This window comes from Branchiostoma lanceolatum, chromosome 4 (assembly GCF_035083965.1).
Source record: "Branchiostoma lanceolatum isolate klBraLanc5 chromosome 4, klBraLanc5.hap2, whole genome shotgun sequence".
NCBI classification, from domain to species: Eukaryota; Metazoa; Chordata; class Leptocardii; order Amphioxiformes; family Branchiostomatidae; genus Branchiostoma; species Branchiostoma lanceolatum.
The window spans coordinates 6,900,293-6,912,577 of NC_089725.1; the positions used below are offsets into that span (position 1 = coordinate 6,900,293).

General features: G+C 39.4%; 1 protein-coding gene across 17 annotated transcripts in view; it reads left to right on the plus strand.

Annotated features, from left to right (window-relative positions):
- Nucleotides 1–12,285, plus strand: part of LOC136432373 (ryanodine receptor 2-like) — a 144,056-nt gene that overhangs the window by 72,846 nt on the left and 58,925 nt on the right. For 16 of the 17 annotated variants that reach the window (XM_066423605.1, XM_066423592.1, XM_066423591.1 and 13 more), the window contains 14 exons: nt 496–586; nt 1,107–1,247; nt 2,061–2,224; nt 2,888–2,966; nt 3,948–4,037; nt 4,685–4,825; nt 5,324–5,401; nt 6,233–6,308; nt 6,859–6,979; nt 7,684–7,805; nt 8,698–8,774; nt 10,312–10,430; nt 10,873–10,922; nt 11,900–11,960. In XM_066423605.1, the coding sequence (XP_066279702.1) occupies nt 496–586; nt 1,107–1,247; nt 2,061–2,224; nt 2,888–2,966; nt 3,948–4,037; nt 4,685–4,825; nt 5,324–5,401; nt 6,233–6,308; nt 6,859–6,979; nt 7,684–7,805; nt 8,698–8,774; nt 10,312–10,430; nt 10,873–10,922; nt 11,900–11,960 (1,410 nt within the window). The remainder of the gene's footprint in view (nt 1–495; nt 587–1,106; nt 1,248–2,060; nt 2,225–2,887; nt 2,967–3,947; nt 4,038–4,684; nt 4,826–5,323; nt 5,402–6,232; nt 6,309–6,858; nt 6,980–7,683; nt 7,806–8,697; nt 8,775–10,311; nt 10,431–10,872; nt 10,923–11,899; nt 11,961–12,285) is intronic. The other variant, XM_066423595.1, reaches the window with a different exon arrangement.

The following is a 12,285-nucleotide window of genomic DNA, read 5'->3' on the forward strand; positions in this document are numbered from 1 at the left end:
CTTGGTTGAGAGGCAGAGTCGCTAACTACTGGTCTACGCATGCTAGTGTTGCTCCAATGCATGACTTTGTACTATGCACTATGCACTCAGTAGACTGTATTTTAGGGACTTTAAATTTGATCCACTCGGTTTAAGAAATTGGTGCAATAAACTGACAGCCTTTGTCAGGGTCAGATGTACAAGTTCAAGCTCTTTTCAAAGCGTTTTCAATGTCTGAATTCGAAATACTGTAATTCACTTTATCTTCACGGTAGCAAAATTTCACGGTGTAAGGAAAATGGACATTTTGACTGAACTTTAACTTCACGATGGCGGCAAGTGATTTACAGAATGGATGTGTGAAGTTCACGGTGATGAAAAGTTCACGGTACAGAGGTGACCATGAAAATCATGAACATACAGTTACAGTGAATAAAACAAGAATTACAGTTAAAAGCTGCCACCATTTTATTGTGTACTTTGTCTTCTTTTAAATGATTTATTCTATCCCTACAGGGAGCTTCGACCCAGCATGATGCAGAGACTCCTGAGAAAACTCTCCTATGATCTGCCCTCTCTGAATGAATACACTTTTGTACCGCTGAGGGTAAGTTTACCTTAATACCTTTCTACCTTAAGTGTAAAGAAAAAGATTCCAGCTTGACCTCCCTTGTGCTTTGATATTGATAGCATTACTTGAAGGGAAACCTCAAATGTTGGAAAAAACTCAAAGCCAACTGTTATGAGCAAATGCAGGATATTTTAGTCTCCACTATTTAATGCCCATTATTGTAGTAGTATTGCACACTGCCTGAAGGATGTTTTGATGTAAATATGTTAAGTGCCATCCTTTTTCAAAATATTCATCAAAGACAGACTGAAAACGGACACAAACATTATGAACTGGTAGCAAATTGAAATCGATTTTTGTAAATATGTATATATTATGTAATGTAATGTGTATTTCACAAGTTGTAATGTAATGTGTATGTTATATGTATTCGGACTCCAGGAAGAATAGTGACGTTCACTCTGTGTCCACTAATGGAAGTCTTGTGGAATTGAAAGACCATAAATTGTAAAATCTTATTTGATTGTAAATTCATTCTGCCATTCTGTCTCCATAGCTGCTTACTCTTCACTTTGAGAGATGTTCCAAGTACTACGGAACCCTCGGAGGCTGGGGAGACTACGGCTGCGCCAGTGATGAGGAGAAGAGGCTGACCATGAACCTGTTTTCTGGTGTTTTTGATGCCTTGGCAAAGAGGGTAACGTTCAATACCAACATTTAATTTTTACATATTTCTTGACAGTGTTGTAGACTGGCCTCTTACACTGGTATTAGCTGGTTAAGAGTAGTGCTGCGTACCTAAATGTCACATCAAGTACCGGTATACAGAGGTTTAGGTACAGGTCCAGACCTGTACCTGTACCTGAACAATCTGAAAATTTAACATGTGTTCTTCTGAACTTCTTCAACAATGACAGAAACATAAATAAACTGTTTTCAACTTGTCAGTATCTTTATTCAAAGAACATAACTAGGTTTCCTATACCGCCAAACTCCCTTGGCCTTGCTATCAAAACTCCCGGCCTGCCTGAATGATCTGTTGCATATTAGTTACGCTAGCGCTGTTCCGAGGTGTCATTTGGTCACGTTTGGTGTTGCATGAGGTCAGGAGATCACTTACAAAATAAGCGTACTATACTTTGTGTAAATTTATATTGGTACAGTATTGGTACATGTACTTCATGATCCGGTATTTTGACACGTACCTAATCAATTTTTACGGTACAGTACCGGAACACAGCACTGGTATTAGTTAGTTAGAGTCTTTGTGCATATGTAGTCTCATTTGTAGCTTTCATCAAATTCCAAGCAGAAAACAATGAGATCATTACAGGATAGGACATTGAATTTCACTTAAAGCATTGTCAGCTCTGTCAATTTGTTTTTTTTTAGATTTGTATTTTAAGAAATTTTGCTTGTACTGTTTAGGCATGTAGTCAGTAACAATACAAATGTTAAGGTCAGTAGTAGAGATGATATAATTTTTGTCCCTTGTTTCTTTTCTTATCAGCCTTATGAACCGTCCTTGTTCTCCAAAACTCTACCCTGCCTGACGGCCATCGCCTGTGCCCTGTCGCCAGACTATGCTCTGGTAAAGGATGACGAGAGCTGGCAGAGGTACAGCCACACTGACAAGGAGGGCACCTACGTGCCCGTACCAGTCAACATCGACAAGTAAGTCTCACTGAGGGGAGATCATGCAACTACTGCATTAAGTCCGTTATAAAAGGTTGAAGTTGGGGCGTCATTGGACTTTCTAGCTAGACAATGACCCCAAACACATCAAACTCCACAAAGGCTTCAAGCCAGGTTAGAGAAAAAGGCTGGAAGGTTCTTGTCACAGTCTCCAGACTTAAACCCAATTGAGAATTTCTGATGAAAGCTGTTGTTGCAAGTAGACCTCAGAACATTGCTGAGCTGGAGACCATTTCCGGCGAGAAACGGGACAGAATTCCCAAAGAGAGCTGCCAGAAGCTTTTGACAACAAACACTAAAACCTAAAATATATCGTTCCCGTTTGCAGCAGGTCATTGCAGCTTAGTGGTGCTGCACGAAGTACTTAAGACACATCCTCTTGGGGGGTGAATGATTTTGCAACCTGCTTTTTGTGTGAAAGTTGCAATTTTGGATGAAATATGAAATAAATCTTTTGGTATTAGATTGTAATTAACTGTTTACCCCTTATATGAGTAAGTATTATTCTGCAGTTGTATTGTTCCTCATTTTGCCACTTTCCAAAATGTGAAGCTGGGGTGAATAATTTTGCATGCAACTGTCGTATATTGTGTATACCTACACATGTGTTTATTCATTTAATATGTATTTCGTACTTCACAGATCAACTCTGCCCATTGACTTCTCTGGATTTGTCAATAAACTTGCTGAGCAAACTCATGACATGTGGGCTTATGAAAAGGTAGGTGAAATTTCATAAACTAGAAAACCAGTTAAAATTAAAAAAATACCTTTATACAGAAGTAGCTTTTGCAGGAAATTAAAATGTTGGCCAAACTGTGTAAACCCTTGTAAACAAAGTCAGTGATAAGTAATTTGCCTATTCACTGTGAGCTTTTAGATGAGATTTGATAATACATATGTAGGAAATCAGGTTGACTTCTTGAATCACAACCATGTTGGCCAACGTTTAGGTAACTTCTCAGCTACTTTCGGAAGGACCTGAATGGACTGTATGGCATGTAGTAGTAGAGTACATTCACGACCTGAGGAAAGGTCTGACTAGATAGAGAAATACAATGTGAACGGGAGAAAACAACAAAATACACATCCTGTGAGCATCATCTTCCAGAGTACAGTATGTTTGATGTGTAAACACTAAAACCTAAAATATTATGACATAAGTAATAAGCATATTCCCATTGTAACAAGTAACCTGTCAAAATAAAAGTGCTGGCGGCAGGTGCCATGTCGGCCTGCATACCAGTCCCTTGGCAACTATATGAAGCTACTGATCAATTGATTGATAAATGTGTTCCCATTGCAGTTGAAGGAACAGATTACATATGAGTTAGAAACATTGTGTACAGTCATGTATATGGCATCGTGTGGCGCAATCAGTGTTTCGCCCAGAACCGAGAGGTCATGGGTTCGAAACCACTGCTATGCCCCGATGTTGTGCCCTTGGAAAAGGCACTTTAAACGACTTTCCCAGGTGTTAAGGGGTACCTGACTTCAGTTGGGGAAGTTCATATTGAGGTCACCTGCTGGCGCCGAATGGCAGCCGCCCAGACCCTTGCAACAATTCCACAAAGTGTGGAGCAAATAATGTATCTATTGTGTATTATGTGATTGTAAACCCTGCAGCAATTCAGCACTGACTGCCATGCATTGCACGGGTAATTTCCGACCAATAAATCATTATATTCCTGTTTCTCCACAGTACAATGCTGCCTGGGCCTTTGGTGAAGAGCTTGATGAAGGAGCAAAGAGACACCCTATGTTGAAGCCTTACAGGCTCTTCAAGGATCACGTATGTATCTAATGCTTATACCTTAGAGAAAATGAATGATAGACCATGAATAATGTAAAACAATGATGCCCTGGTAGATTAGGTGGCTGTCAAAATACAGTCAAACCTGATTAGGCAACCACCTGGCACAGGCAACCACCTGGCGTGGGCAGCCACATTAAACACTAGAAACAGTCCCATCCATTTTTACATAGTTAAACCTGCAGTGTTCTGAGTAACCACCTGCCCACAGCAACCCTTTTTTCTCAGTGGTTGCTGAGTACAGGTTTGACAGTACTACTTTCTGTTTTACATTCATTTAGAAGACTGCAATAGGTTGTGGATAGGAGGGGGGGGTACAAAGACCAGCAGTACACAAGAAGCAATGGAGAACAATGGCCTGTTGTACTTATAGCAATGATTATGATCATGAAAGCTGTTTCTTGTTTTAAGTTAAAAAGTTAGAGTATCTCAGACGTCTTGATAAGACGCATAGGGGTGGTGCCAATCTGCATTTCTGTAGTCCTTGGGCCACACGCAATTGTGCAAGTCACTACAGCAGGGGGCTAGTCCACTGGTATTGATGTGTGTCTAACTTCCATACTGCTTTCCCAAATGCTAAGCAGAAGAGCTAAGCAGTTCCTTGTTTTGTATGTGTGTGTCTACAGGAGAAGGATTTCTACCGTACACCCATCTCAGAGGCCCTGCGCTGCATGCTGGCCTGGGGGTGGATTATCGAAAAGTCGAAGGAGTCCGAGCAGCAGGCTCTCTCCGCGAGAACCAGGAGGATTCAATCTACCAACACACAGGTGGGTCTTTATTACCAACATGAAAATGGTATAATTTCAGGTATAGTTTTTGGCTTTGTCTACAGGTGTTTCCAGATATTTGTGGTCAATATAACATGAGAAACTCTGAATGGATTACGATGATATTTGGTATGTAGGTAGGTCTTGGGAAGATAAAGGTCAAGGTCAATTTTGGGCCTCCTGGTGTGTGACCTTGGTACTGCAGCAGAACTTTTTGTCCTGGACATGCTATGGTCTTGTTTGTCTTGAAATTGGTTGATATGTGTTTGGGCCAAGAATTGTGAAGTGGCTGTCATACAGAAAAAAAGCCCATCTCAAGTGAAAGGAAATTATAGATGTAGGGACAACATTGTATGTCTATGTTTGTCTGTTTAGCATTCATGCAAGAAATACTTGCGTAATACTTCAGTATATCTTGTAAGTTTCATTTTATCTTAAGTATTATAACTTTTGATAAGTGACCACATTTGAACTAGATTCCTCTGTTTTGTATTGCAGGCTGCCGCTGAGTCTCCTCACGGCTACAACCCCAAGCCATATGACATGTCGGTGATTGCCCTTACCAGAGAACTCACTGTGAGTATCAGACTCTGGGAAAACTCATTTTGCTAAACATCTAAAAAAAGTAAAACAAATGTAATAAAAACCTTATGCTAGTTGACCTTTATTCGTTGTGTTTTTTGGTGTCAAGTGACACCAATCTGGCAAAAGAGTATACCATTATGCCGATGTTAACTTACCTTTGCCACTTATACTATACATGTTAGAATTTTTTTCTAGTCTTGTTAATGCTAAAATATTGCAAATTTTTGGCTAAAATATTGCAAATACTGAAAGGACTCATCATGTTTAGCACTTCTAATCATCTTCATCTTCGGTTGAAAACATTAGCACCAGAATTTATAAGGACCAGGTTACTAGTATTCTGGTGCTCATTTTTCGAATGTTGCAACTTTATGTTGTACAAATTCTGTAAACATATGTCTACCACCAGGTTTGCATGGTCTTATAGCCACAATAACAAAAGGATGTGCAAGTAAGCTCTGGTACAACATTAAAGCCTTCCAACCATCCATCCAGTTATCCATAGATACTGAACGATCCGTTCACCTGGCATGTCCATTTCTTTTTTGTGGTCAAACGAACATGAAAACGTTTTTAAAAAATTACAATGTACATTGTAAACTTGCAAAAGATATAGCTGTTTTTTCAAGATCCACTTTATAGCCTCTATAGGTAAGATACATAGTTGTATGCATGCATAATCTGTGCTGTACATATCAAGTATTTGTATTTTTCTCCTTTACATAGTATAGGGAGGAAACTGATAAGCAAAGAAAAATAATCATTGAATAGTTTGTTTATTGTAGCCTAACCTGTGTTCTCATCTTTCCGTCCATTTCACAGGCTATGTCTGACCGTTTGGCAGAAAATTTCCACGACGTTTGGTGTGTCAGCAAGCAAAAAGAACTGGCCGGTAAAGGTACAATTATGTGTTCTAGTTAAGCGAACAGTGCCAAATGACTGAAGGGTTTGGAAGAAAAGTGGTCCAATAATAAGTTGAATGTACGTGCCTAGATAGAAAATGTTGTCTACAGCTTAAAAGAATAATATTTTGCTGTATTCGTCTGTGATACAAGCCCTGTACACTTCTCTTGTGTCCAATTTCAACCCACTGAATTCAGCTTCTATATATACTTGCTTATGTTGAGCCTTTCTAGTCTTGAGTCGTGATGTCTCCCTGTGCATCTCTGTCCATCTTTATCATGTTGTCTACCTTGAGGCCAGTGTCCTTCTTAAGGGTGTCTATGTATGTTACTGGTCTTCCTGGCTTCCTCTTTCAATGTCTTGTAATCCAAAGCACCCAGTTAGCCATGATTCCTTCCCTGCCCCTAAAGCTGTGTCCAGAAAACTTTAGCCTTTTTTTGTACTCGAGGGCACAAGATCGATGACATGTTAGGATTTGAACCTGTCCAAATCCAGCTTCTGTATCGGGTTACTTGAGTGTTGCGTTTGTTGTTTTGACTGAGGAGGCGGTACACACCCCATGTTGGCACCATACGACACCCTGACAGCCAAGGAGAAGGCCAAACACAGGGACAAGGCCATGGACATCATCAAGTTTCTACAGATGAACGGCTACAGTGTCATTAGGTAAGACAAATACTGTAAAGTTCATGGGGATTTGGTTTCGTGATAGGGAGAAAATAGAGTGTTCACAGTGGTTTTAAGTTTGCAATTGAAACAATAGTAGCACTACAGAAACACCAGCGGCTGTTGATATGGACAGCCAGTAAGAAACCAAGCTAGCTAAACGCACGTCCTCACACCTTCTAGTTACTCATCAAGACGTCCTGATCATGATTTTTTTCCGGTCCCTTCTGACCGTACATATCATTTTGTACAAAGCTCACCGCAAAAAACGTGAACATAAAACCACCGCAAACATTTCTGCAAACACAGTATTGAAGTGGTAGCAAAACATGTCAATTATCACAACTGACTGGGTATAATGTTACGTGATGTGCTTATAATGGTACGTGATGTACTTCATGTAGGCAGTCAGTTGTAGGATCACTGTCCTTGGTGCTAAAAATGTGCTGTTGTTGCACTCAATGCTAGTCGTCCAGATTCATGTAGGTAACTTCTGATAAAATGAATTATGATGATGATACATGTATGACATGGAAACAAACTGTTAGCACCAATGCTAGGTTCAGTTGTATTATACTGATATTGATACAGAAAAACACACACATATGAACACTCAGAGATGCCCAAAAACAGTACTTCACTTTCTTAAGGTTTTGACAGTCCTGTCTTCTCTCTCTCTCTCTCTCTCTTTCTCTCTCTCTTAGACAAGTGAATGAGGAGAAGGAGAAGATGAACCTTCTGGAGAACAGGTTTGCTCACATCCTACTGAAGAAGCTACTTGGGTATGTGGACAAGGCCAGGGAGATCATGGCAGGCATGAAGCCTCGTGAGTATGCACATTTTTGTGAGAGTTAGGCTATTCTGATTTGATTATATGGATTATGAGACAGCCACACTATGACACAGCCATATGAGAGCCTGCAAAGGAGGACAACATTTCCATTGATCTTCAGAAGCGAAGAAACAGTCATCATCACTTGAAAGTTCATCTGTGTTGGTAGAAGTCATTCTGAATGGAGTTTAAAGTGTAAAAGCCAACACAATGAATTGGACTTACCCAAATTTTCGACTGAACAGCTACATTCCTTGAAAAAGACTGTAGCTGTTCAGTCGAATATTTGGGTAAGTCCAATTTATTGTGTTGGCTTTTACAGTTTAAACTCCATTCAGAAACAGTCATCATCATATGGATTATATTCTCCAGGCACTGCAAATTTGGTGCGAGCGTGCGAGAAAAAAAAGTTGGGCCCCAAAAAGTCGCCTTCATTATGAAATCTAAGTGGTCAGAAAGGTTCTATAAATGACCAAACTTACAGAACACAGCATACCAAACAATGAATTCTTTGTTTTTATTCTTTCATATTTTCGTGGAAGACTTTGGGAAACCTTGCTTCAGGCTCGAAATACATTTTGTGCAAGGAACAATTTTACGACAAAATCAGAAAACAGACATTATATGATATTAGTATCCAGCTGATTCCCAGCTAGACATTGAGGTTGGACAGAGTGAAATACTAGAAAATTTATTTCGCAGCGAACTTAAAGGGTCTACATTTTAATTCAAAGTGCTCCAGGGGATACAACATTTTGTATTGATCTACATTTTAGCACCACCAATATGATTCTTCTTGTATTGTTCGTCATTCTGTTTGTGATATTGTGCTTTGACTTATTAGATGAGACAGCATGTTACATGTACTACTTTGTTTTTGGTGCAGCTAAACCTTCTACAAAGAAGATCAGGAGACCACGGAGGGATGTGCCACCTGAAGAGGATATCAACTTCTTCCTTAAGGTACAGCACCTTGTGTTCTACTGTCATGTTTAGAAACTTCTCTCTTTCTTGTGTTGGTTGTCCATCATGATAACTTTCCTATGCTGCCTAGTAATACTGTAAATGCATTTAAGTTGGCGTGGTTTTTATTTCGCGATAAGGCGAAAATGGACTGTTTGCAGTGGTTTTAAGTTTGCAGCAACGCTATTGTTACATACTGCTACTGTATTGGACAAAAATGGTCGCGGTGGTTTTAATTTCGCGGTGCAACGGTCGCCGCGAAAACCGGGAACATAAAAGTACCGCAAACATTTCTGCATTTACAGTATGCCATTGATTAAAGCCTTAAAGTTGAACAGTAATTTCCAACTAAGAGAATTTGACTCACCAGCTCCAGTCTTTGTCAAGGAATGAGCAGGGGTTGGTCAGTTAAAATTTGGCCAGGAATGACTGGAGATTGTCAGTGGAAAGTTTGGGTTATGTTGGAAATTGAAGTCCATTGTAGGATTACTGTCCTTGGTGCTGAAAATGTACTGTTGTTGCACTCAGTACAGACGAAGCCACCTAATTGCACCTCGGATAAACACACCTTCCATTTAACTGCACCGAATCCCAATATCCAAAACCGGTTCCCATTCGCTGCATTGTTAGTGACTCCGCATATCTGCACCGCGCATGGTCACCAATGCCGGATAACTGCACCAATTTTTTTCAAAAATCCTCGACAAGTTAACTTAAAAGGTGCGCTAAAATCGGCAAACGCGGTACCAATGAGCCGATACCTGCCGGTGTAAAGGCACAATACCGCCAATATGTTTAAAACTATTTTGAGTAGCAAAAAAAGGCGGTCTCCATTGACAGTTACGTTGATAGGAATCGTATGGGAGGTCCCGGGCGGGTCACCCGTAATCAGTAACCAAGTTTTAGTTTCAATTCCTAGTTTCATGGCGGTACATGATTTACGTAAATCGACAACTGCACTCTATGTGATGTATCACAGAAACTGTTATCCCATGAGTGGCATGACGATGTTTCAGAATGCCTCCCCTGTAACATTACGTGTGTTGTAATGCGGTAGATCGCATGGAAAAATGAGAGAATGCAAAATCAAAACAGGTTCGTAGTCATTTCTTTATTTTCAGCAAAGGGTCAATAAATAAAGTTAATAACTGAATAATTTCATCTGTTTTCTTTGTGGTAGTGTTTCTGACTAACGATTCACCCCCTCGCCCATGGTGGTGCGGTCCAGCTGGGCATTTCGCATAATTGCACCAGCCGGATAATTGCACCAAAAACGCTGACAAATGGGTGGTGCGGATTCTACTGTACTTAGTAGTCCAGGTACATGTAGAAAATTTCTGATGAAATGAATCATGATGAAATTAGATGGAAATAAACTGTTATCAAAATGGAAACAAACTCTGTTATCATTAACCCATACATTGGATTTGAATTGTCATTTTCTTGTGTTATTAATAAGCTATTCTCAGAGCTGTTAAGCAAGATTTGTGCAAGAATTATGGTTTGAAAGTGTGGTAACTGGTTGACTCTACTTCAGGTGGTCCTGCCCTTGATAGAGAAGTACTTCAGCACACATAGGTCTTACTTCGTCCTGGACCCCAAAGCCACCCCAGAGTATGGCAAGGCTTCCCCCATGGAGATAGAACTGGTCACAAGGTATGATACACAAGAAAAGTAGCCTGGTCTTTTTAACCCCTTTATCGCCAAGATTTCTTTATGCACCAGTTGCAGTATACATGTATCTCATTTAGGAGGGTCTATGTAACTTTGCACAGGGAGTCATTTTATTAGAAAAGAGAGGGAGGGAAATGTATGTGCAATTGTTGGCAAATGATACCTTTCTGGGACTGGAAAAGTGTTATTGTTATGTCACTTCATTGTTACAGTAGGATGCCCTGGTATTCAATGCACTGGCATTTTCATGCCATTCTTTTACATGTACATGTAGGTTGTTTTTTGTGAAAATTTATGGAGTAACATGTTCATTTATGGCCACTGGTTGTACATGTAAGTCAGTTGTATTTGACATAGTTTCATTTATAAATTATCGTCACAGTCTTTACACTAAAGATATTTCCATATTTTTCTAAATTTGTAGGCTGTTCTGTGAGCTGTCATCCCTCCTGAGGGATAAGATTGCCTACTTTGGTGAGTATACTATGCATTTTTGCATCACATGGATTGTCCATGCCAGTTGACACATTTTGTAGTAACGTTACACTTTCCTGCCATGATCACTCCCTGAGAAAAAATTTGTCTTGTTTTCCAATATAACACCTGAAATACCATCACATCTTTATGATAACTGATTGTTATGAAGATGGCAAGTTACAAGCTTTTCTTAAATCAGCAGTTTTAGCCAATGTTTCCCTGGGCTGGACTCTTTGATTACCCCTCTGCAACCCAGAATGTTTCAAATTTGTTTTTGAAAGTGAGAAATGATTGTTTCTGTTTGCTAGCTTGATGGTAAGATAGTAATGGTTTTCAAAGGTCAAATTGTCAGATTCATAGCATTTCTTTGCCTCAGAGGGTTTTTGAGATAAGGACGTCATTACTTTTATTTTTATCTTGATGGAAAAATACATCTTTTGCCCATTGTCCCAATATATTCAATAATCCTATTTGCTATAATTTTTAGGTGCTATATAGAGCTTTAATTTATAAAACCTTTTGCATACAAATATTGAACTTCTGTTTCTCCATCTAAAAAGATAAGTTACCAAACAGAGGATATTTCCTATATGATAAGGTCCATTGATATTTTAAAAACTTTTCATGTATTTGGTATCTATCATTTCAAAGATCTGTTGATTTCCTGAATCTCACCAGTATTAATCAAGCCATGAACTACTTTCAGTCTTGAACAATCCTTTCTAAAAAACACTGACTACAACAATTCCTTCTGTCTCCCTTCACACTGCAACTCAGTTATACGACAACGTCAGATGGGTGGTATGTATTTTTCAACAGTACAATGTCATGTATAGATGGTGTTATAGTCCAGGCGATTACAACTTATTACAACATGGTTTGAGAGGGATAGTAATGGGTATAAAAACAATAACGAAAAATGGGTCATGCAGAATCTTTCCTGAACTGCCCTTGTACATCCAATCACTGCGCAGGAAAGGACGTTCAAGTTGGGGTAAGGTGCCTTCATGCCTTGGATCGCTGCATCGACGCAAGGTGAGAAATATGTTTTTTTTTGCAAATTTCAATTTTTCATTGTTGTCGTAACAGTCTGCCTGGCAACTGCATGTCTTTTCCATAATTCTTTTTGCTTTTAATTCCTTCATTTATACTTAGATGACAACTTATTTTATATTAAAAGCACATGGTTTGCCTTTTACGCTTCCACTGGGATAAAAAAAGTGGTCTTGTCATATCTTATATTTTGTCCTGTAAGTGATACGTAACTCATCAGCCTCACGCTGTGGCTGTGATGTATTGAAGAAATAAACCATTCATTATCATCATCATCATCTTAGACTTGTGACTCATTAACCCCCTA